Source organism: Idiotropiscis lumnitzeri, chromosome 9, assembly GCF_059441095.1.
Source record: "Idiotropiscis lumnitzeri isolate Australia: NSW breed Sydney's pygmy pipehorse chromosome 9, RoL_Ilum_1.0, whole genome shotgun sequence".
NCBI classification, from domain to species: domain Eukaryota; kingdom Metazoa; phylum Chordata; class Actinopteri; order Syngnathiformes; family Syngnathidae; genus Idiotropiscis; species Idiotropiscis lumnitzeri.
The window spans coordinates 633,746-655,760 of NC_142399.1; the positions used below are offsets into that span (position 1 = coordinate 633,746).

At 44.1% G+C, this 22,015-nt stretch overlaps 1 protein-coding gene across 2 annotated transcripts; it reads left to right on the forward strand.

Moving 5' to 3' along the window:
* Nucleotides 1-277: 277 nt before the first annotated feature.
* Nucleotides 278-21,951, forward strand: strn (striatin, calmodulin binding protein). 2 transcript variants are annotated; one of them, XM_088304000.1, is made up of 17 exons: nucleotides 278-673; nucleotides 10,173-10,276; nucleotides 11,453-11,526; nucleotides 12,758-12,836; nucleotides 13,595-13,759; nucleotides 13,987-14,122; nucleotides 14,201-14,363; nucleotides 15,104-15,214; nucleotides 16,569-16,712; nucleotides 16,807-16,943; nucleotides 17,510-17,685; nucleotides 19,027-19,074; nucleotides 19,151-19,272; nucleotides 19,353-19,520; nucleotides 19,605-19,745; nucleotides 19,914-20,102; nucleotides 20,518-21,951. In XM_088304000.1, the coding sequence occupies exons 1-17, from the start codon at nucleotides 461-463 to the stop codon at nucleotides 20,685-20,687; spliced, it is 2,340 nt and encodes a 779-aa protein (XP_088160126.1). In that variant the 5' UTR covers nucleotides 278-460; the 3' UTR covers nucleotides 20,688-21,951. The 2 variants fall into 2 exon arrangements, with proteins under 2 accessions (XP_088160126.1, XP_088160127.1); XM_088304001.1 differs by lacking the exon at nucleotides 15,104-15,214 and having other exon boundaries at nucleotides 279-673.
* The last annotated feature ends 64 nt before the right edge of the window (nucleotides 21,952-22,015 follow it).

The following is a 22,015-nucleotide window of genomic DNA, read 5'->3' on the forward strand; positions in this document are numbered from 1 at the left end:
GAAAAATAGAAAGAAACCCTCAAACTACCGAGATAAACTGCTATTTATTTCGTAAGGGATTGATGAAGACGTTATTGTCGGAAATGAAAATCCGCGTTTGAGTGAATCAGCAAGAGCTGAACCGCGAAGTAGCGAGGGAATATACACAAATATAATTCCGATAAAGTCCATAATGAGTGAGTCGATTTTTGGAGGTTTTCTTTCTTCGCTTAAGCGACTTTTGCTTGCTAGGCTCAAGTAACGAAATGGATGCGAATCGGATCGGACCCCTTCCCATCTCGTTTGTGGGCGTGGCCTTGCTGCTGTCGTCATTCAATGACAGCTAGCTGTCAGAAAGTGAGTTCATTCCCCGGACTCAAGAAGACGGTACGCCGTCGAAAGCTCGTTGCCTGCCTGTTTACTTACATTTAGCGACAAGAAACGGTGAGACAGAAGACAAAGCATCCCACCGAGCCCGGCCATGGACGAACAGGCGGGCCCCGGCGTGTTCTTCAACAACAATAACAACTCGGTTTTAGCCGGCGCTGGGAAAGGACCGCTGCCCGATGGCGACGCAGGGGAGGCGGCTCGGGCGCAGTACAGTATCCCGGGGATCTTACACTTCCTGCAGCACGAATGGGCCCGCTTCGAAGTCGAGAGGGCACAATGGGACGTGGAGCGTGCCGAATTACAGGTGAAAAGCACCCCATTTTGCACATTCGTGACCTTTTTCATGTGACACCCTGGAGGTAGAGCATGATTCTATTCCACTGACTGTCGTTTGAGCTTCTCTGAATGATTGTCCTCATTTCTATGCTAGCTTGTTAGCTTTTCGCTTCGAAGCTAAATGCTCGAACGCCCCCCCACACCACCTCTGACCCGACAGCGCGATGGCTGTTTTCGACCTAGTTACTGAACGCACATTGAACTTGCTGTGTTGGATGACTATGTCTATTTTTTTGCGTGTGTTCGATACTGGACCACAATGAAGATTTATGGATTTATGTTAGCAAAGTGATACAGTTGTAAGCTAGCTGTTGCTAACAGCCATGGCTAACGTGCCTGGGCGCTTATGTTTAAATTGTTTTTGTGTGTGTGTGTTGTGTATGTTAACGAAATTTCCAGAAGCTTTACTAAACTCATGTTGGAATGGTGCTGATGATAAAGTCATATGTAGCTGTCGGTCGTTCGTTCTGTTAATAGCTGGCTCCTCCAAAAGACCACATACCAGACTATGGAGTCACATTGTATTGTTATGCATTGCATCGGATCGTATGGCTGCCACTGCCACTCCCCAGAAACAAGGCTTAAAGATAAATTTCAACTACTCTAGTGTGCATTTGTTACATCCATTCCATTTAACGTGACTTTAAATCTAGCACATACACCCAATTCTGAGACCTGGTTAAAATATGGATGTGTTCCTATCCAACCAGATTGTGACTTAATGTTTGCTTCCACGTAATGATCGGTGAAACATGATGTTTAAGTTGTCCACTTTCTTTTTTCCTTTCTTTTATTGATCCCTCGCAGTGACACAAGTAATGTGCCAATTTGAAAGCAAACCACAAAATTGACTTCCCACAGTAGATTGGCATGTTTCGCTGGTTCCATTTCATGATTGAATTTAGGCTTCATGCCAAACGTTTTGTCAACGTAATTCTTTTTCATTATTTTGAGCCTACCTGTGGGGTTGCACAAAGACACTGCTTTGAAATGTTGTGGTAGAATTGTCCTCAAATGATGTTGCTCACTGTGTGGCCACCGTTAACTTCCTGTCTGTTTGCAGCAACAATTCTAGTGAGGTTGCTGAATGGCTCGTTGGGTGGTTTGTTTGTGGCGGCAAACTGCAGCACAATCATTTCGGGCTCAGTTTTTTTTGTTATTGACATCTTTAATGACTGGTTGTTATTCTGGGCATCATTTTCATGTCTGGTTTGTGCGCCGCGGCATATGTAGCCAATTGTCACTTGTTCTTACTAAAGAATTGAGCTTGTTTTCCATTCTGGCATCCATTCTGTACCGCTAATGCTGTGCAAGGACACAGGGAAGTTTGTGCCGCTCCCAACAGGCTTCAGGGTGAGAGGTGTTCACTCGTCAATCACAGGACATGGTGCTTTTTATTTTGTTTCTTCCAAAAGTTTTCCAGACAACCTGAAAAGATATGATCACGATCATATCCAATGTGTCTGCAACCTTGTTGTGTCCTTGAGCTCCAGTCCAGTCCAAAAGTAATGGAATGCTAAGGGAAATGCCTTTGTGTCCTTGATACTCAAGACATTTGGGTTTCATTCATCAAAAGATGAATATGATACAAAAGTTCAGAAGTCCAGCTTTGATTTCATGCAATTTACACGATGTTACGATGTGATAAACAACTCGGGACAGAGCACCTTTTGTGTGCAGCCACCCACTTTTCAAGTGTGCATCATTGTTGGAACAGAGATTAAATTAATTTTGAGTGAAGAACATTTAATATTTGGTGGGCGAACTCTGACTTGCAATAATTGCATCAAACCTGTGACCCACTGACCTCACCATTCTTCATTTGCGATGCTTACCGCAGCCTCTTTTTGTGGTTTGTTTCATTCAGTTCACCTCTTTAGGGCGTGAATTACATGCACTGTTGGTTTCAGGTCTGGTGATTGACTTGGCCAGTCTAAGGCTACATTCGCACTGCAGGACATGATGCCCAATTTGAATTTTTTTATTCAATCCGATCTTTTTATTTACTCATTTGCATATTTTTATCAACTTGTAGGATCCTTGTGTGAAGAGGTAGAAATGTTTTGGGGAAATGAGGCGAAGCTTTTTCAATCTCTTCATTTCATTGAGACGTCTACTAGAGATGGCGCCTCGTCACCGCCACACATGATAAATGAACCGTTTGCACGGCTGACTTCCGACTGTCACCGCGAACGTACTTTATGTGTCAAGTGGGATGAAATGAACGTCGCCAGTGTTACTCAAAAACAATGCAAACTCATGGTAGTCTCCCTCGCAAATACTCACACGTGGAGCGCATCTTGGGCTTTTGATTACGTATAGGTTGTAACGTTCAGACTGCGGACTCGTCACATGCATACTTTCACGCCATCCCTGTGGAGGTCGGCAGTGATGTCACTGACTGTTGTCTTGGGGAGTTTCGTCACAGCTCTCACAATGTTTCGTTATCAACTGCTATTGATCCCCTTGGCCAAACTATTCGATATCTGTTGCTCAGTACACCAGGAGTTTCTTTATTTTTCGACATTCCAAACTGTTGTGTTGGCTATGTCCAATGCTTGTGCAATAGCTCAGATTGATTTGTACCATCTTCATGTTTGCTTAACAGCAAATTTGGTTTTCACAAGGTGAAACCCAAAACCAAATCAAACACTCTCTAGTGTTTGAGCAATCAATCTAAAAGACAATAGCGTCACCCATCAGTCACGTGTTGCCGTACTTTTTCTTTTTTCTTGGGTTCAAGCACAACGTCCCGAGTTGTTGGACACATCTACATTTAAATGGCATGAAATAAAAGCTGGAATTCTGAACTTTTGTCTCATATTCATCTTTTGATCTGAAACCCTCATGAGTATTCTACAAAAACAAAAGAACTGACCTTGATGTTTCAATGCATTTGGAGCCTAAATATTCGCTTGCGCTCATGTAACACTTGACGAGTGAACGGGTTTGCAAGTGATTTCATCACGAGACAAATTAGGTTCCCATGAACCCAAGCTTGCAAAAATAGATCATGGATTGTCTAACATTGACATGTTGTACAACAATGGAGGCATTCGCTATTGCACGTTTCTACATTTGACTGAGGCCATTTTACAACACAACGTGTCTTATTTTGCTTTGTTTGGGCAGACGGCAAGCCCCACAAGCTTGCAAGAATGTTGCCCAGCAAGCCTGTTCGCTCCCGTAAAGAGCCACTCCTCTTTCGGCGGCCGGGCAGCCCTGAAACTGACTGTACTCTACTGTACATGTCAGCGATTCAAGTTGCTGTGTTGATGCAGACATAAAGCTGCGGCTCCGGTCCATTAGGAGCAGACTCAAGTCCTGTGCTTGTCGTTAATCAATAAGTTGATTTGTCATTATTCCTGAGGGCTCCATTTTTAGTAGTTTGCTGTGTTATTGTATATTGTTGTACATTTATTCGAAATGTCGTACAAATTTGGATTTCAATTTGAAACGAATGGGGGGGGGGGAACAAACTTAATTTTGTTTTCAAAAATGTACTTCCCGGGGTAATATGTTGTTGAATGACTCTGTTGTTTCCAGTACCAATGCTTTAAAACTGTCAATTTAAAAGCAATCAAACGTTGGTTATTGAAGTCAAAACGTTTTCTTTGCTTTACGTGCAAGCCAGTCCCCACCAGCCAGGACGTGAATTGATTCAGAAGATTTGCAGAATCTGCACGGTGTGCGACTGCGCAAATATGCTTTTAAAATGATTAATTATAAATCTGAGGCACATAGTTTTGTGTCGATCAAGTTTTGTGGTTGACTTTGCAGAGTTATCCATTTTTTTCCCTCCGTGCCCTTTTATTTATTCATTGTTTATTGACTTTAATTATTTATTCCACTTCAATTCATTTTATTGAGTTGTCAGCATACAATGTTTTTGTTTCTTTTTAATGGTTATTATTGTCATATCGACAGAACAGCACAAACGGAATGATGAACATTGCACCATTAAAGAAAACAAACACGTCTTTGTTAAAAAAAATGAAGTGAAGCTAATTGACTTTCCAGTTTGTGTTTTGTAACGTTTACGTGTGAGATGAGAAGGTGATGTGATGTGATGAGGAATAAAGATTAGAATAGTTTTGAATTTGTTTGTTACCACCGGAACTCACGTGTTGCATGAATTTAATTGCTCATGATTTTATCACTGGTGCATTTTTTAGGGGGAAAAGTTCATGCATACAACAGCATGTGCTACACAAATAAGGTTTGAAAGATTAAATGGAATATACATTTTTGAGATGTCTGGCATGGAACGTAAATGTGCCCAATTATGCTATAAAAACGTTAATAGGTGAAGACAGAAAGGAAACATTACTGGAGCCACATAATTCATTCTTAACACAATAAACGAGATGCTGGATTTTTTTTGTGAATATTATCACATTTATTTAAATCCTATCACCAAGGACCTTGATAGGCAGAAAATAAACTTGTGTACTGGATGACCCACTGCAGCCTTCTAGTTCTTGGGAAATCCCTGTTCCATGCTGTATCTCTTTGCCTAAAGAATCTGTCGGCTGCCATAATTTGACACCCAGAGAAGGTTGAAGGTGACTCACGGTGTAAGATGGCTCCCTGCGAGTGCCGTGTGAAACATGGGCCCGCTTTCAAATGCCTGTTTTATCCCCAAAAAAAATCAGTGTTATGGTTGTAAATGGTCAGTAACAACTGAAGTTTGCTGCAGATAAACTTGGTAAAAGCGAACCTTGAGAAGATGACTTGTTACAATGTCAGTAAGGTGACCAGTTTGTATCAAAAGCGCGGAAAAAAGCACAAACACAGACTTGCACTTTGTGTGGCATTCAGAAATGGCTTTTCACTGTCGTTCCTTGGTCAACTCACTACTTTTGTTCACTGTGCAGGGCCGCAGGCTCTAGTTATTTTTACTTCCTGGTATATGCATCAGCTTGTCAAAGTATTTAAAAAAATAAAATAAATAAATATATATATATATATATATATATATATATATTTTTTTTTTTATTCCCCCTCCCCCAAGTGTTGCGATTATCCAAAGTCAGACGACTCATGACTCATTGCAGCTTTAACAAGACGACTGTTGGAGATACCAAAGCAGTCGTTGAAGTGACAAATTGTCACTCTGGACAGATAACACTCAGTCCTATAAAATAGGATTTTTAAAGCCTGTTTTCCTGAACTTAACAAAACCCACTGGGCACTCGAATTTAAAAAGTAACAACATATTTCAAATAACAGTAGTTAATCACGAGATCTCCGCGTGCTCCAAAAATGATTAGTCAACCTCAACACTGAAATGCATGTGCCGCAGTGTCTTGAAGTGTAGTCAAGTTGTCGGACATGCCGAAAGCTATTCCAGATAGCGATGGCCGCCTCTATCCTGCGGGGTCACCGCCTCTCAAAAGAGACCGAAGGCTGCCTTCATGTTCTCGCTCGCTGACGTTGGTCATCGAGAGCTACGCTTGATTGTAAAACTAAAAGAATCAGTGTTTTGTTCCGTCTTGATTAGTATTGCACCAAGTACTGGTGCCAAATCGAAGCAAAATTGTATCCATTAAATTGAAGTAGTGTCGTTTAAAAAACAGATAAGTCAAATTTAGAGAGGGAGGCATCGCTCAACGTGTTGCTATCCAAGTCATACGCTGATAGGTAGCACCCAAGAACCGCAAGCCCGCGTGCCTGTTCTAAAAATAGCTCACGGGTGAAGTGATCATTTGAAAATACTTGCAAACATTTATAGAAATAATGTGTTTATATTTGTATTCAACTGTTTGTCGATAATTATTGTGAGAAATCATGAACATGATCATACATTTTTAACATCTAATTCACGGTATTTTTAGCTCATTTATTTCAGAAGTGTCTATGAAACTGAGAGGCCTTTACATGAATCAATCCCCAAGAAGTAGCTCTCCCTTTAAAAAAAAAAAAAAAAAGCGCTTGCTGACCCGTGCCTTACAGGAACCCATAAAGTTTTGCGCATGCCTTGGGCCTGATGTAACACGAATGCAGCAAAATGCGGAGAGCCCTCATTCCAGAGAAGCCTGAACCGCTGCATTTTATTTTTTGTGTCTCTTGTATTGTCGCACGGTAGTGTCGAGCTGACTTAAGTCGTGACAGCCCTGTGTGAAGCAAACATCAACAGGGAAGTTGTGACAAAAGGGAAAGCAGCTGTGTCTTGGGTAAAGAATCAAGCGGAGAGTATTTACCGTATTGAAGGACATGAAGCCGCTTATTCACGACAACAAAATAATAATTTGGAGTGAGAAATTGGTGAGGGCTGAGCAGAATTTGCATGTTGGTCGTGGGTGACAGCCCCTTTAGTTGGCTGGAGTCCCGTTCTGCTTGTGTGTGTTCAAATTGCCGCCGTTATGAACGCACCCTGAATAACTTGCAGGAAACGTGTGACGTGAATGTGATTCTGCGTGCGTTAAGCTATTGAATGACACCCCAATTGGTGTTTGCTGTAAAACTAAACCGAACTTAAAGAAGTCCATAGACTACGTTGTATGTTTAAATGCCAGACATGGCTTGTGTTACAAGAGTAAACCTAATGATGTTTTGTTTTATTTCCAAAGAAGCATTCCTGATAGATGCCAGCTGGAGTTTCTGTATTTACAAATTCAATTGATGGATTCCATGCACCTGTCTTGCTTCTGGATGCTGCCTTTCCGTCTGTGTTGCTGCCGGTGTGATGGAATGTAGTTGGCGAGTTATCAGGTCGGCCATCATATTGATCGTAGTGTTGTGGTAGGTCGCTGCAAGTAATCCAAAGAAAGCTTGTTTGCGTTGTAAATATGAGCTTTACAGCAGCGCCTGGTCTTCCTCCAGTCGCAAAGAGTCACCGTGTGTGCAAGCCCCGAGGCCGCATGAGCAGCCTCATGCAATTCCGTCAATTGGAGTAAACTCAAGCCTTGTCATTCCGTAATTGACGATGTAGACTGATTTCAGCTTGTTAAATTCAATCTGTTAGTTGAGTCCTTATTGTTATGTCTGGAACTAAGAATCTTTTGCATTTCATGCCTAGAATACGTAATGCTAAATAATAATAGAAGATGAGCAAATTACTTTACAACCATTTCAATAATCGAGTAATCATTTAGAGCCGGTGTTTTAATTTAAAATCTGTCCAATTCCTCTGATTTGACCAATTTTCCAGAGTCCCAAATTAGGATTGTCTCCTATTACCTTGTTTTAGCACAATTGTTGAAGAATTGAATTTCTTGTCCTCTGTAGCCATTAGTCGATCACCACGCCCTACTTTGGGGAGTGGGAGGGGAAAAAAACGACAAAAAAAACGCTGTAGATGGATGCCCCGTTCTACATGTCCCTCACTCTAACACACTGAGGAGCTCTCATCCCACAGCCCAATAATGCCGTCAGTGTGAGGCCAGGATTAAATGCTTCCTGTGTCTCTTTACAGCCTTAGTTGACTCATTACATTCCACTGAAGGTTAATGTTTGATCAGGGTGGAGATGGCAAGCCAGAAAGTCACAGAGCTTCACTCTTCTCACTCGCTGGCATCGCACAACAGCGGGGGTCTTCGGGCAGTTGCTTCATGCGGATAAGGAAAGCGACGGCTGATTTGGGGTCCACATGTCTTTGCCGTCACGTCACAGATTCCGCCTGGCAAAAAGTGTCAATTGGTCAAAATCGCTAAATTCCCAAAGATTGTTTGGATATCGGTTCGTGTTTGTGAGACAGTTAACACATCGTCTCTGCGCACATTGTTTACATCCACCATGACTGCACATCCTACAATAAAACAACTTTCCCACAATGCATTGCGACAGCAACATTGTTGGATGCGGCGACCATCATCCGCTTAGCTGGAATCATGTTGAATGGAAATGTGACGGCAGGTTCAAAAAAGAAGGGGAGAATTAGATTGATACTTGCGAAACGCTGCCAGCGAGCTGTCAAAAATGTCACTGAAGGTGGAATGGTTTAAAATGGCTGGCTAGCTTTAGCATGAGATTTAGATTTACTTCACTGCAGTATCGGGAGGAACATGATGCGTCTCCATGCGGGAACTGAACCACTCAGCATTTTTAGGCACGTGAATTGGTTTTCTTCAATTCAGATGTTTTTTGAAAACAAAATCAAAATTACAATTAATGTTGCAGTCATTTCCCAGCCCTACAATTTATCACCGTCATCCACAAACAAGCCTTTAATTCTTTTATGTATTGATATTAATTTGTTGAAGTGGAAAGTGAGACAGATTGTTGTTGTCCGTTTCGGATGCATTTGAATGCAACTCAGTGTGAAGGAATTGTCGACTGCAGACCCGTCGGTGGATATAATGTTGCTTCAAAAGAGAAGAGCAGTTGCCGAGATGCATGGAAAGTGTCAATTTCGCCTGATTTTTGAACAAGGTAACTGCGCAGTTTTGAGTTTGCATGCGAAGAGCGTGGATGTTTCGAATGCGAGGCAGACTGAAGTGCAGTCGTGACTCATTGTTGCGGGTTCCAGCTTGCTCCGCTCCTCTTGCTTTCCCCGTGAACTCGTCATCCAGCCCACTCAAACTCACACCGTCTTCGGCATCGAGATTCCAGTGCAGGAATTTGATTCGGTTCCCTCTGGGAAGACAACACAAAGTTCCCATCCCGACTTTGCTTCGTCCTGCCGATTTTTTCCCCCCCGATTCCGAAATAAGCTTCATTAGCTTGTCATGTTAATTTTGAGGAAACGTCAACAATGATATCCTCCTGTTAACATCTTTTTATGGGTCGCATTGATTGTATATGAATTATTTTTCATCTGCATTATTCATTTTCTAAATCTGTTTAATCCTTAAACCTTAATCATACCAGTCCTTTGTTGTAAATACGGGCAAACGTTGTTGTTGTGACTTTCCCATTTTCACACCGTGTCATTTGTTTAGCACAGCATTCTGGTGACCGGGCCTCCCTTTAAGGCCCCTTTTTTTTTTTTTTTTTTTTTTTTTTTTTTTAAACTAAACACTTCAGCTCCAGCACTTAGACCACAGGCAAGCCCTCTTCGCCTCTTCCTTGTTGAAAAATCCACAGCTAAACTGGCTGTAAGGAGCATCCTCGCCACCCAGTGTTCAGAGGCTGTCATGCTTTCGCCAAAGAGCATTTTAGTACAAAGAAAGGTGTGGAAAAAGAATTCATTTCTGCATGTAAACGAAATCAGGGCAGCAACTCAAGCTGCTGCCTGTTTAAAAGAGACATAAATAATTTTGGGGGTTGGGTTTGTTGGTGTGTAGGAGTGCGAGTAGGTTAGGCTTATTATTCCCATCCTGCCACACACACACACATTGATTTGACATCATCCTATTTCAGTCTCAACAAAAGTAGCTCCTCTCTGATGTGTCGTAGCCTTCCGGAGGTTAACATCAAGTCTTTATTCCAAGAAAGAACGTTTTATGCCGACGATGCCAGCAATCCAGAAAAATAAACGCATTGCATGTCCGCCTTTAACACGTCATCCATTCTGCTATTTCCAGGCGCAAATCGCCTTCCTACAAGGAGAAAGGAAAGGCCAGGAGAATCTGAAGAAAGATCTTGTGAGGAGGATCAAAATGTTGGAGTATGCGTTGAAGCAAGAGAGGTGAGTGACATCACCAGTGCGGCGGCTTCGCTACTCCCACAAACATGTTTGCCTCCTTTCTTTGCTCCCAAAATACCTTTTTGCCCAGAGAAAAGATGTGGTACAATTCATTCGTCACCATCTGCGGGGTGTCATGCATTTGAGCGCGCTCATCAGCAAGTTGCATTCATGCCAAAAAATGTTCACGTGCAGTCAGAAGTCATTGACGTTTGCGCATCGGCAAGTACGATGTCGGCGGAATCAGCAATGGTGCCAGATTCTCCTGGGCCTCGCTGTCGGATGTCTTTTGCAAAACAGTCACGTTGGCGTGTCGGATAGAAAAATGAGGACAAGAATGGAGAATTCTTTCTGCAGCCGAAAAGAGGCCAACGCCGCAGCTTGATTTTGTTTTCATTCTTTTTGTGCACCAACTCACTTGTCGCGTCTGTGTTGTCCTCCTCAATGCGGGACAGACACTTTCCCACCAATCGCTGTCGGGTGCTGACATTGATTGCTTAACCAATCAACAACAACTTGTTGCAGTCGCACGTTTTTTTATTGATCCAGGTGTCACAGGTGCTCACAGACCGTCTCAAACGGACCCTGCCTTTTATTGACTTATTTCTGCCAAGACGCAAGACATTTCTGATCTTAAAGAATGTAGTCCTGAGTGACCCCCTCAAATTGTTGTCTGGGTCATCAGATCCCTGCCCGTTTGTGTTTCGAATGTCTCAACTGTGTCAAGTTGTGATCGGTGTATGTGAATCATACTGTCCTGATTGTCAACAATTGAAATAGCGTTTAGAGAGTTGCTCAGATTTCCTCAGGCAGCTGAGATGCAAACGTCGTGCCTTCCTCTCCCGTCTTCCGACCATGGGATTGTCCTCGAGCTCATTTTAATGCCTATTTAGCTACTTTCCCCTTCGCAAGAGGACGCCCAACTGCCTCAGGAGCAACCCGGAATTACTACCACTTCCCACTGGTTGCTAAGCAACCACTCACATCAGCGAGAGCGTCTTAAAAGCAGTGTCGCGCTTCTTCTTGAGTCACGACCTGCAGCCGTGTCAATTGAGAGGCGTTAAGAGTTCCATTTGTACCGAGCATCCTTTGCCGACTATACTATACAATACCATTTTATTTTTATAGCGCAAATGATGCAAATGTGTCTTCGTTGGTCTGTATTTGTTTTACTTACAGAGCCAAGTACCACAAGTTAAAATACGGGACCGACTTAAATCAAGGTGACATGAAACCTCCAAGCTACGATTCCGGTAAGTTTGTCGTCACCTCCAACTGCTCTTGTCAATTACTGTTATTGTTGTGTTCACATAGCTTTCGTGACATCACCATTTTGCACGCCAAGGCCGCACTCATGTTAGATCTTGTTTGCCTCCATAGTTTTCTTTTGTGTCCTGTCTTGACTCGTGAAATGCTGCATGCTCTTGTTATTACACAAATAAACAACTCGTCCCACACGCATTTGAGAATTGATAGTCTTCAATGACCCTCACATGTATGTTTTGGGAATGTGCGAGGGGAGACAACTCACACAAGCATGGAGAGAACATGCAACCTCCACACAGGAATGCTGTGACTGAGATTTGAATTTAGAGCCGCCATACTGTGAGACCGACGAGCTAACCTCGATTTCACCGTCTGGTACCCACTTGCTTTTCAATTGCACTTATTTCCGCATAGTAGCCCAAAGGTTAAATTCCAAAGTACTCTTTAAAGTCTGTGTGCTAATTATACTGCGTTGGCACTTAAAACTTTGTTTTCCCCTGCGTGAACTGGAGAAAAAACTAATGTGGTCGTATTGGTGGCGCTTTTGATTAATTCGTCATGTTCAAGAACTTTGTCAACATCAAGTCCTATTTTGACGACTCCCCACTTATTTTTTTTCCAAAGCTTCCAATCCCCGGAAGTGTCGATGCAGGCGCGAGGTGAGGGAAGAGGTGTTAGGTGGTGATTGAGACGCGTGGGAAGTGTTGCTCACATGGCGACGCAGCTGCGACTCGCTCACCTTCCGGACGTGCGGCCCACTTTTTCAAACTCGCATTATTTTCGCGCCACAACTGTGACACACGTGTCATGAACTTACATCTGGCCCATGCTCGGGTCTCAGCGGACTCCCAGATGGAGCGTGAACGTAGATAAATATCACACTGAGCTTGGAGTCCTGTCGTCGTATTATTAGAGCGACATTGTGAGCAGTTCTGGATGCAGCCTGCGCAAGCACATCAGTGCGCTTTTCCTGTTTGCCAGAAAACAAAGGGTGACTATTTTCAAAATGTTGATAGATATTAATAACAATAAAAAAAAAACTACAATTGCAAATAATCAATTTCTATATAATTCAATGAAAAGTTCCTTTGAGATGCTCAAGTAACTGATAGCTGAATGTACAAGTTGGTGAAGAATATTGTTTGCAGTTTACAGAGTGTAAATATGAGGCCATGTATTTTGTGGCGCGCTAATTTGTGTGCTCCTGTTCTCCTCCAGATGATACGAATGAGAACGACACTTCTGGATCGCTGAACAATCAGCTGTCCTGGAAACAAGGCCGGCAGCTCCTCAGGCAGTAAGAACACATATCTTTGTCGTTTGATGATAATTGGCGACCAAACACACATGACGTGTGACTTTAATGACGCGGTTCTTTGGAATGCTTCCTGGTGCATGTTTGGCTGACTTGATGCAAATTACAGTTGGCGCATGACAGGGTTGGTGAGGCCCCAAAAAAATGTGGTCAGGAGCTCCCTCACATGGGCAACATCAGTCATGACCTGCTCAGTTCTAGTTTCGTCAGCATGTTTTTGTGAACATAAAAAAAAAAAAGACACTTGATTGTCTTATAAAATGATATTGTCGGTTCAGAACAAAGGTCCATTGTAATGTGGCTGACAGTAAAATTGAACATGCAAAACTCAATTCAATCTGTTTGCTTCTCATTTTGCACGTTTACTGGAGCTGTGTGCTCTGTATGTTCATGTCTATTATGTTTTCCCTCAGCTGAGGAAAACGCAATCCTTCTCTCCATTCACCATACCGCAGCCTCTCACATCATCTGCCTCCCATGCCGGCCGATCAGGCAATCCATATTTCTTGACGAGCAAAGTGCTAATTTCGGCAGCGTCATCTTGCCTTAGATGCCGTTGATCACATTTGTGCTCGTCGACAAGACACTTTAGACAGGAGCGAGAATCTCATTCTGTATTCATCCCTGCTCTTTTCTTTCTTGTCAACATCTCAGTTCCACCAAGACCTGTTGTTTTTTTTTATCGCCTTTGTTGTCGCAACTTAAACGAGCACTTAACCTTTGCATTTGTCATTTTCTAGGTACCTGCAGGAGGTGGGTTACACCGACACCATCCTAGATGTGAAGTCGCAGCGCGTCCGAGCGCTGCTAGGCCTAGCCGGCGATGGAAGTGGGAAGACGGTTGAACGTTTGAGTACGGAGCCTTTGGTAAATGGGACAGACGCATCAACAATGGGGACTAGAGGGTACGTTTGTTCCTCCACTCCGTTCTGGCTTCAAAGTCACGCCAGCATCCAGTCCTTCACTTTCTCTCCCCATCATCTACGTACTCTCATTTCTCCTAAGAGGTTGCTTCCGACTATGACATAATAATAGTAACCTCCGTTGGGTGAATAGTATGCACTTTGTTACCGATTGCGTGAAATGACATTGTAAGCAGTGAAACTGTTAAGGATGCCTTCATGCTCCACAGGAAAGCGGAGCTCTCCGACACAAGCGCTGTACTGGAGGCCTTCAAGTTCATCGAGAACGCGGCAGCCGAGTTCAGCGATGAAGACGATGACGAGGATAGTGAGGGGAAAGATAGGACTAATGTGGAGTCCAGAACGGTAAAATCATACTTGCTCTACGGGGTTATATGTTTTTTTCCGCTACGCCTAATTGATTTTGCTGCATTCTCCTTCCAGATCATTCGGAAGAAGCCGTCCTCGTCCACGCCGCCAGCCAGTATGGATATTAGTGAGGACCCAGACACCGAAGATGCCCTCAAGGGCTTTGACTTCTTATCAAGTCCTGACGAGATGGACATCTCGCCCGAGTGCAGAGGCACAGGCGATGGCACTGACTGGGGTGAGTGCGCGGGAACTGGCAGCATCATGTCCAAAATGAAAAGACATCAACATGCAGCCTTTTATAAAACGTGTGCTAATTGTTTCAACTTTGTAAATTGCCTGTAAGTGTGATTTTCCCAACACTTTTCATTCATTTGTCTTGTGTGCATAAATCACAAGCAATGGAGTTAAGCTCATATTGTGTGACGTCATCCACTCTGTGTTCCTGTAGCTTGTCTGCGGCTACAATCGTGTCTTACATCGTGTGTGTCTAATGTGTCGTCTTCCGCCGGTCCTCAGATTAAAGCCAGAAAAAAAAAAGGGCTCCATGTTAGACCAAGTTGTTTCTTTGTAACGGGCATTCCTGGGTCGTGCCAGTGTTGTCGATTGTTGGCCATTTCAGCATGCTTGCAACCAAAACCGATCGATGTGGTCCTTAGAGGACAATTAAATTCAGCATATGGACGTCCACTATCTGGAATCGCTGAACAGTCTGCAATGTTGACTTTGTCATGTAGCGCCTTCTCAATCCGACACAGCGCGCGTCCAATAATAACATGAGCCTTTTGTGACAAGGGTATTTATGAAAACAATCTCCAAACATCCAAATTACAACATGCGAAGAATTGGGAAAAAAAACTGAAAAAAAAGAGTCAGTGCCGACGTCTCTGCAACTCCTCCAGCATGCCCGGCCTTTTGGGCCTTTCCACTTGGCAGTTCCTCAACAGCCTCTCGGTTTTGGTTTTGTCCCCTGTGTAGACAAGGACGAGCACGGTCCCATTTCTGAGGCCTGGGACGTGGACCCGAGCTTGATAACCAAACTCAAGGAGCAGTACAGAAAGGAGCGCAAGGGCAAAAAGGGGGTGAAGAGTAAGTCTTGCCAGGCGTCGCTGCCTCCCTTCTTCTCTCTGTGTAGAGCCTCACTTCCTTGAGTTGCGCCAATCAGATGCCCTTTACTTGGCTTTGCTCTGACCTTTTCTTGTCTTGTCTGTCATTTCATCCTGAATACTTTCTCTCCTCTGTGCTGCACATTCCACATTGGTCCCCATTTCCTTTTTCTTGCTGACTGCATGTTATCCTCTCCCACTGTACTGTCGCAGCGTCATATGAAAGGTGGTCCATCGACGAATCAAATCATCTCCTCAGTCTGTTTGTGACCGCACTGCTTTCCGCCGCGATAATTCAGTCATTATCGCCATTACGGCCATCCTGGTCCGTCAGCCTCGATGTGCCTGCGTAACATTTGCAGCGCTTCGCAACTCTCAGGGAAATGCACTTAAGCCGTCACAGTCTTCTTCAATCTGCGCTTTTTTTTCTTGCAGTGATTGAAGAAAGGAATTAAGGCCAATCACGTTGGACCTCATTTCATTCTATGCTACTTTTATTACTTCTTCTCTGGTTTCCATACAGATTAGTTTTATACTCTTCACTGTGCAACCGAGGTCAAAGCAAGTTAATGTTCTTTGAAGCAATAGTCTCTGGCTTTGTGTGGTACAGACTTAAAGAAGTTCCTCTTGGGCTTTTTTTTTCACAATTTTTAACAGTTATCATGACATGCTTTTGACCCAAATTTAGAAATTCAATCACATTTCATAACCTCTATTTCTTGTCTTGCTAAGATTAGCCCGTTTTGAGGGGGCAGCTTTGTCCTACGCAAGTGAGTTCTTTTCCCCCTGCCCTATATACGGCAGGACCGATGGCGGGTATGGATTCCGTTTCCGAGACGACCGGGGATGAAGTGAGTGGGTTGAATGAGGCCGCCTGCTTTTGGTTGCAGAAGCAGAACCTTGAGTGTGGAAACTAAATAACCAACGTGAAGACGATAAATGAATTAATTAGTTGCTCTTTAAATGAGTTGCAAAAAAAAAAAAAAGTCATCTGATGGAACTTGTGAATGGCTTGCTCAAAGACATTTCCAGAGATTGTCAGATAATAAAAGATTTACTTGGCTATATGGTTGGTGGATTGATTTTGTAGCGTGTCCCCATGAATTCAAATGTCTATCAATCTTGTTGTTGACATTTCGCGACAAAAGCACCTCAACCATCTTTCTTCCTTTTGAGGGCTGTGCTGCTTCCATTTTGATCATTTCTGCATCCCCTACTTTTTTTTAATTGCCTTTTGATGCTGCATTTCCTTCCTTTTTGTGTTTTATTTCTTCACCGTCTACGTTTTCACTCACGTCTCTCGTTAACACTCGTGGTGGTCCTCATTGTTTAAACAGGACCCAACCGGTCCAAGCTCCAGGACATGCTGGCTAACCTGAGAGAGGCCGAGGACGTGTCCCACATGCAGCCTCCCTCCACCACCCAGTCCCGATCCAATGTGGTACGCTTCAACGAGCTCGACGGCAACCGAACAGATGAAGGTCAGCAAGCCTTAATAAGCATTTTAGTTTCTCCTCAGCATGCCTGTAATTGCTTCCACCAACGTGATGACTCGAGCTCTCTGTTTATTTCTAGTGGAGGCGCTGACCTTCCCGCCCACCTCGGGGAAGTCGTTCATTATGGGCTCCGACGAGGCCATGGAGAGTGAGCTGGGCCTGGGCGAGCTGGCCGGCCTCACTGTAGCCAACGAAGCCGACAGCCTGGCGTACGATGTGAGTAGGAGGGAGCCGCGAATCCCACACGACCATCATTCTGACCACAGCTATTTCGGACGACGTGAAGATTGGAGCTTGATCGTGTTGCTCCAACATACAGCGCTCACATCAGAAAGGCAAAATTCACCAACATTTCAAGCATCTATTTTCACTCTCAGAGAAAAGCCTTTGAATGAATGGTGCCACCCATTGGACATAACGCTCGTTCTCACGGTCGCTTCCTTCTTTTTTTTTGTCTATTTTATATGGAGAACGATAGCTACGGCGCTTTTCCTTGGACAATCGTGGCATGTTGTTTTTGCTTCAATGAAATAATATCGGCGGTGCTAGCAGCAATTTCAGGATCGTTGTTAGTTGTGCGAGGTCATTTGTTGATCATCATCAAGATCTAAACCCGTCTAGTTCAGCGGCTTCGCTTGGTGCGCGGCTGGCTTTATCGCAGTCAGCCTTACGTAAGCTTCAACTAAATCCCCTCTTCTTTTTTTTATTTTTTTTATTCAATGCACGTTCACACTGATTTCATCAAATGGTAGAACATTCTTGACTCGAGACTATTTCCTCAGATTGGCAACAACAAAGATGCCATGAGAAAAACCTGGAATCCTAAATTCACCCTGCGGAGCCATTTTGACGCCATTCGAGCCCTGACCTTCCATCCGGTGGAGCCCGTCCTGGTCACGGCCTCAGAGGATCACACGCTCAAGATGTGGAATCTTCAAAAGACAACTCCAGCCAAAAAGTAAGAGAACGTCACAATGCAACACAACAAAATGTTATTGGTCAACAGCTGCCATACCTCACGAATATATTCAGGTTCAACTCGAGGAGCAAGGGAAGGTGAACATCGAAATTCTATTTAGATTTCCATTCAAATTAAATAATAATAATAAAAAAAGATCACGAGCATTAGCAATGTAGCTTGCAAAAAGAGCGACTCACTGGACTAAATCACAAAACAAGCAAAAGTAATCTTCCGCTCAAAGTAGTCTGAAACTCTCCCTCAACGGCTTCTCAATCAATGGACTCAGAAAAAAAAATACCAAAGATGTCAGCAATCTTTACAAAATGATCCTCAGCTTCTCTTAAGACTGAATCGTGCTTTTTTTTTTTTTTTCTTTCTGCATTGTGTGCTTTTTTTTTTCTTAGTGCGTCACATTCCCAGCATGCAACGCTCAGCTCTCCTTCCTGCTGGCTACAAAACAGGAACATAAAGTGCCATCTAGTGACGACTTTAAAGCACAACAGTCTTCTCAAAACAAGGCATTCAACTGCAAATCTTAACCATAAGGCTAAAATCACCATCACACGTCAGTAAAGCGAACGCGACTTTTCGAAGGGTCACAACAAGATGGAGAAAGTGAAGATGCTTTCTTTCTGTTGGGTTGACTCCGTCATCATCATTCTCATCGGGGGGGGGAATTGTTGTCACTTCTGAAAGTGATTTGGCAGCACAGCTCTGCCACACGCCCACACACGTCATTCAGAGGAAACGCTTCTTGATCAGTCCAATTTGTTAATGTGCATTTTTCTCGTATCATCGCCTCTCAGAAACATTCTGGATTTTTTTGTCGGGAACATTTTGATTTGGCCGCTTCAACCAAAACAAAGCAGAAAGACTCAGAAGAACACGAATATTTTCTTGACATTTTTATATTTTGTTTCTCATATTTTCCTTCTTCGAATCATAATATATTGTCAGCTTTTTGTTTTTCCATTTCAGTTTTGATTACATTTTATTACATGATGTTTCGGGACAAAATTGCTTTGTATCGGTGCCGTAATGAGATGACGGTTTTATTTACAGAAAGAGGTTGTATGTTCATTTCGCAAAGCAGAATCGATGTCATTTTTTAATTGAAACTATTTCAAAGTCCAAATCAAAACTGTTGTGGAAACAACACAACACTTTTTTTGGACTTTGCTGTGTGTACAGCAAGTGTGTGTTTTATTTTCTCTCGAGACACGAAACACTTAATTAGCTTTTCATTTTGTAGTTGGTTCCAGCAAGCCAACAAAATACGGCCCAACCAGAATGTCACACATTTTTCCACAAATGTTTTGTATTTGTTTTTGTCCACAGGAGTACATCTTTAGATGTGGAGCCAATCTACACGTTCAGGGCCCACAGGTACAAAAACCCGTTTTGGTGGCCGTGATGGCAGACAAACCGTTTCGCAGCTGATCGATCCTACTTCATCCGACAGGGGGGCCGTGTTGAGTGTGGTCGTGAGCAGCTCCGGGGAGCAGTGCTTTAGCGGAGGGGTGGACGGCACCATCCAATGCTGGAACGTGCCCAATCCCAACATCGACCCCTACGATTCCTATGGTAACGCGGGACGTTGGAAAAGAAATCAAACGGAAGCGGATGGAACTGAGAGGATGAATCCAGTTTGTGTTGTGCGACAGACTCAACGGTGCTGCGCGGGGAGCTGCGCGGACACTCGGACTCCGTTTGGGGCTTGGTGTACAGCGGCGCACACCAGCGCCTCCTTTCCTGCTCGGCCGACGGGACCGTGCGACTGTGGGATGCCAACAGCACTTCGCCCGCCCTCGCCGTGTTCAACGAAAATAAGAGTAAGCGTTCCACTTCTGCAACTGCTTGGTAGTTATCCACAGCGCTTCTTTGGTGTAACCTGTGGCGGCTTGTGTTTGCGCCAGAGATGGGTGTTCCCTCTTCGGTGGATCTGGTGTGCAGCGAACCGGCTCACCTGGTCACATCCTTCACGAGCGGGGAGATCGGCCTCTTCAACATGGAAACAAGTCAACTTGTGCTTAGTTTGGAGTCCAATTCGGAGCAAGGTCTGTTTGTTGAGTGGCGCATCTCGCAAGGCCTGTTTTCTCGTCTTCGCTCACGACTTCCGAGTTCGGTTCTTGCGGCCTCAATCTCTTGATAGTATCACCGACGATTAAAGGAGGCTCGAAGCGGTTTGTGGTTCCCCACTAACGTGTGCGTTTGTTGTTAACTAGGTCCTCCCATTCACATCAACAAGATCCTCAGCCACCCGACGCTGCCCATCACCATCACGGCGCAGGAGGACCGACACATCAAGTTCTTCGACAACAACACTGGCAAACTGATACACTCTATGGTGGCCCACCTGGACGCCGTCACCAGTTTAGCCGTCGACCCCAACGGACTGTATCTCATGTCGGGCAGTAAGTGTCGCCGAAAGCATCGCGGAGCCATGAAATGTTAAACACTCCTCGTTTGTGGTTGACATCGAAACGGGGACGGCACGCTCACGTTTGAGAACGCGAATGGTGTTGCGTTCATGAACTCGTAAATAGCAGCGCATGACATATTTGCCACAAGCCTTCAACGGCAACGGTTCATCTCAATATCCTACTTTTTAGTGCTTAAAAAAAAAAAAAAACATTCCTTCTAATCTCTTTTTCTGCTTTCAGGTGCATACATTGTGTCGATCATTTTACTACTTTTAAATGATGCAAAACAACATTTTGAATGAAAACAATTGTTTATTTCAATTTTCTTCGCCACAGTATTTAAAAGAATATGTGCACGTTCTCTTTTGCGCTTGACATTGTCTCGATTCTGGCAACGTTTGTCCAGGTCACGACTGCTCCATTCGTCTGTGGAACCTGGAGAGTAAAACCTGCATCCAGGAGTTCACGGCTCACCGAAAGAAGTTCGAGGAGTCCATTCATGATGTGGCTTTTCATCCGTCAAAATGCTACATCGCCAGCGCCGGGGCAGACGCCCTCGCCAAGGTGTTCGTATGACGCAATGAAGCGTCTCTCCCCGAAGCCCCCTCCCCCGACTCCGCCTCCACTGATCAGGGACCAATTGGGGCCCAGGAGGGGAATAGACCTTCAGGCACGGGGTCCAATCCTCCCCCCTACCGCCCACTGGTTTCCTATCGGACCGGCAGACGCCGTTGCTGCTCACGTGCAGGTCGGGCTGGGAGAACTGTCCTCCTGCCGCCTCCCTCAACTCGCATCCAGGCAGGCCTGGATGTGACCGCTCATAGCGCCCGACAGCAACTCAGACTTCACCTCCGCAGCCAGGTGGCTCAGGACAAGTGCGAGCAGTCAAGAAAAGCGCTTTTTTTTTTTTTTTTGTGCTCCCTCTCCCCGACGCCAGGCCGCATCCCCTCAGGCCCTCGCCTCCCCATCAACGGACGCCCTACGTCAGGTTTTGTGTTGGCGGTCAACGTTGGCTTCTCCTTCGCTTCTTGCTGGCCTGCCTTGAGTTTCCTTTTTAAAACACTTGTTGACAAATGTGCCTTTGCTTTAAAAGGCCTTGGAAATGTTATTTTAACAAGCTTGTTTCGGGCGAGCGGGGAGGGAGGGACCGGCAGAGAAACGGATCTGGTTGTCACAGTGTTTGCTGATTTTAACATTGGATGTAAAATGACAAATGCTTATAATAAACAAAATATATATTCAGTCTTAAAATTAACTGTGTAGTGTGAATTGGAGTGCTCCTTTTTGATAAATGTATTTGGGGAATCAGTTTTGTGCTTTTCCAGGCAAAGCTGCTAGTGTGACGCAGAGCAGATCCATGATAGGATCTGTTTGTTAGATTATTGTACACTTGACAAGTAAGATTAGCGTACAAATATTTGTGTCTCAAGTCAACCATTTTGGTTCTACGATTACAATTCAAAGTTGGTTATTGGTGTCCATTTTAGGAGTAACTGATTGATTTTGGCCAGTTTGCTCTTGTTCCAATTGAATGGCTTGTACTGTTTGTAGTTGCCCCCCCCCCCCCCAGCGGACATGCTTGATTACAATGTGATGTGTCATGTCCACTTATTGACAGTAGTCCCGTGTTTAGCAGGAACCTAGTCAAGTACTTTCGGATTCTTGGACATACGGTAAGACGTGGCGTGAGCGGACATTTCCTGCAATTTTAAACTGTGAGCAGACGTTGGTAGGTTTGGAATCAAACGATGGGAGGGTGCCGCATCCAACGAGCCATTTTCTCATTCACTGGTTTGTAAATCAAAGTAATGTTCCAAAATAAAACCTGCTGTAAACTATTCACGTGGCTCTGATGTGTCCGTCATTTCCATGCAAGCTTGTCAAACACATTCTCAAAACAGTTC

Excerpts from the sequence above, each read along its gene's own strand:
- strn (XM_088304000.1), top strand. The coding sequence starts at position 461 with ATGGACGAACAGGCGGGCCCCGGCGTGTTCTTCAACAACAATAACAAC. Across the intron at positions 16,713-16,806 it reads CGGCAACCGAACAGATGAAG|TGGAGGCGCTGACCTTCCCG; the intron begins GTCAGCAAGCCT and ends GTTTATTTCTAG. Across the intron at positions 17,686-19,026 it reads AAGACAACTCCAGCCAAAAA|GAGTACATCTTTAGATGTGG; the intron begins GTAAGAGAACGT and ends TTTTGTCCACAG.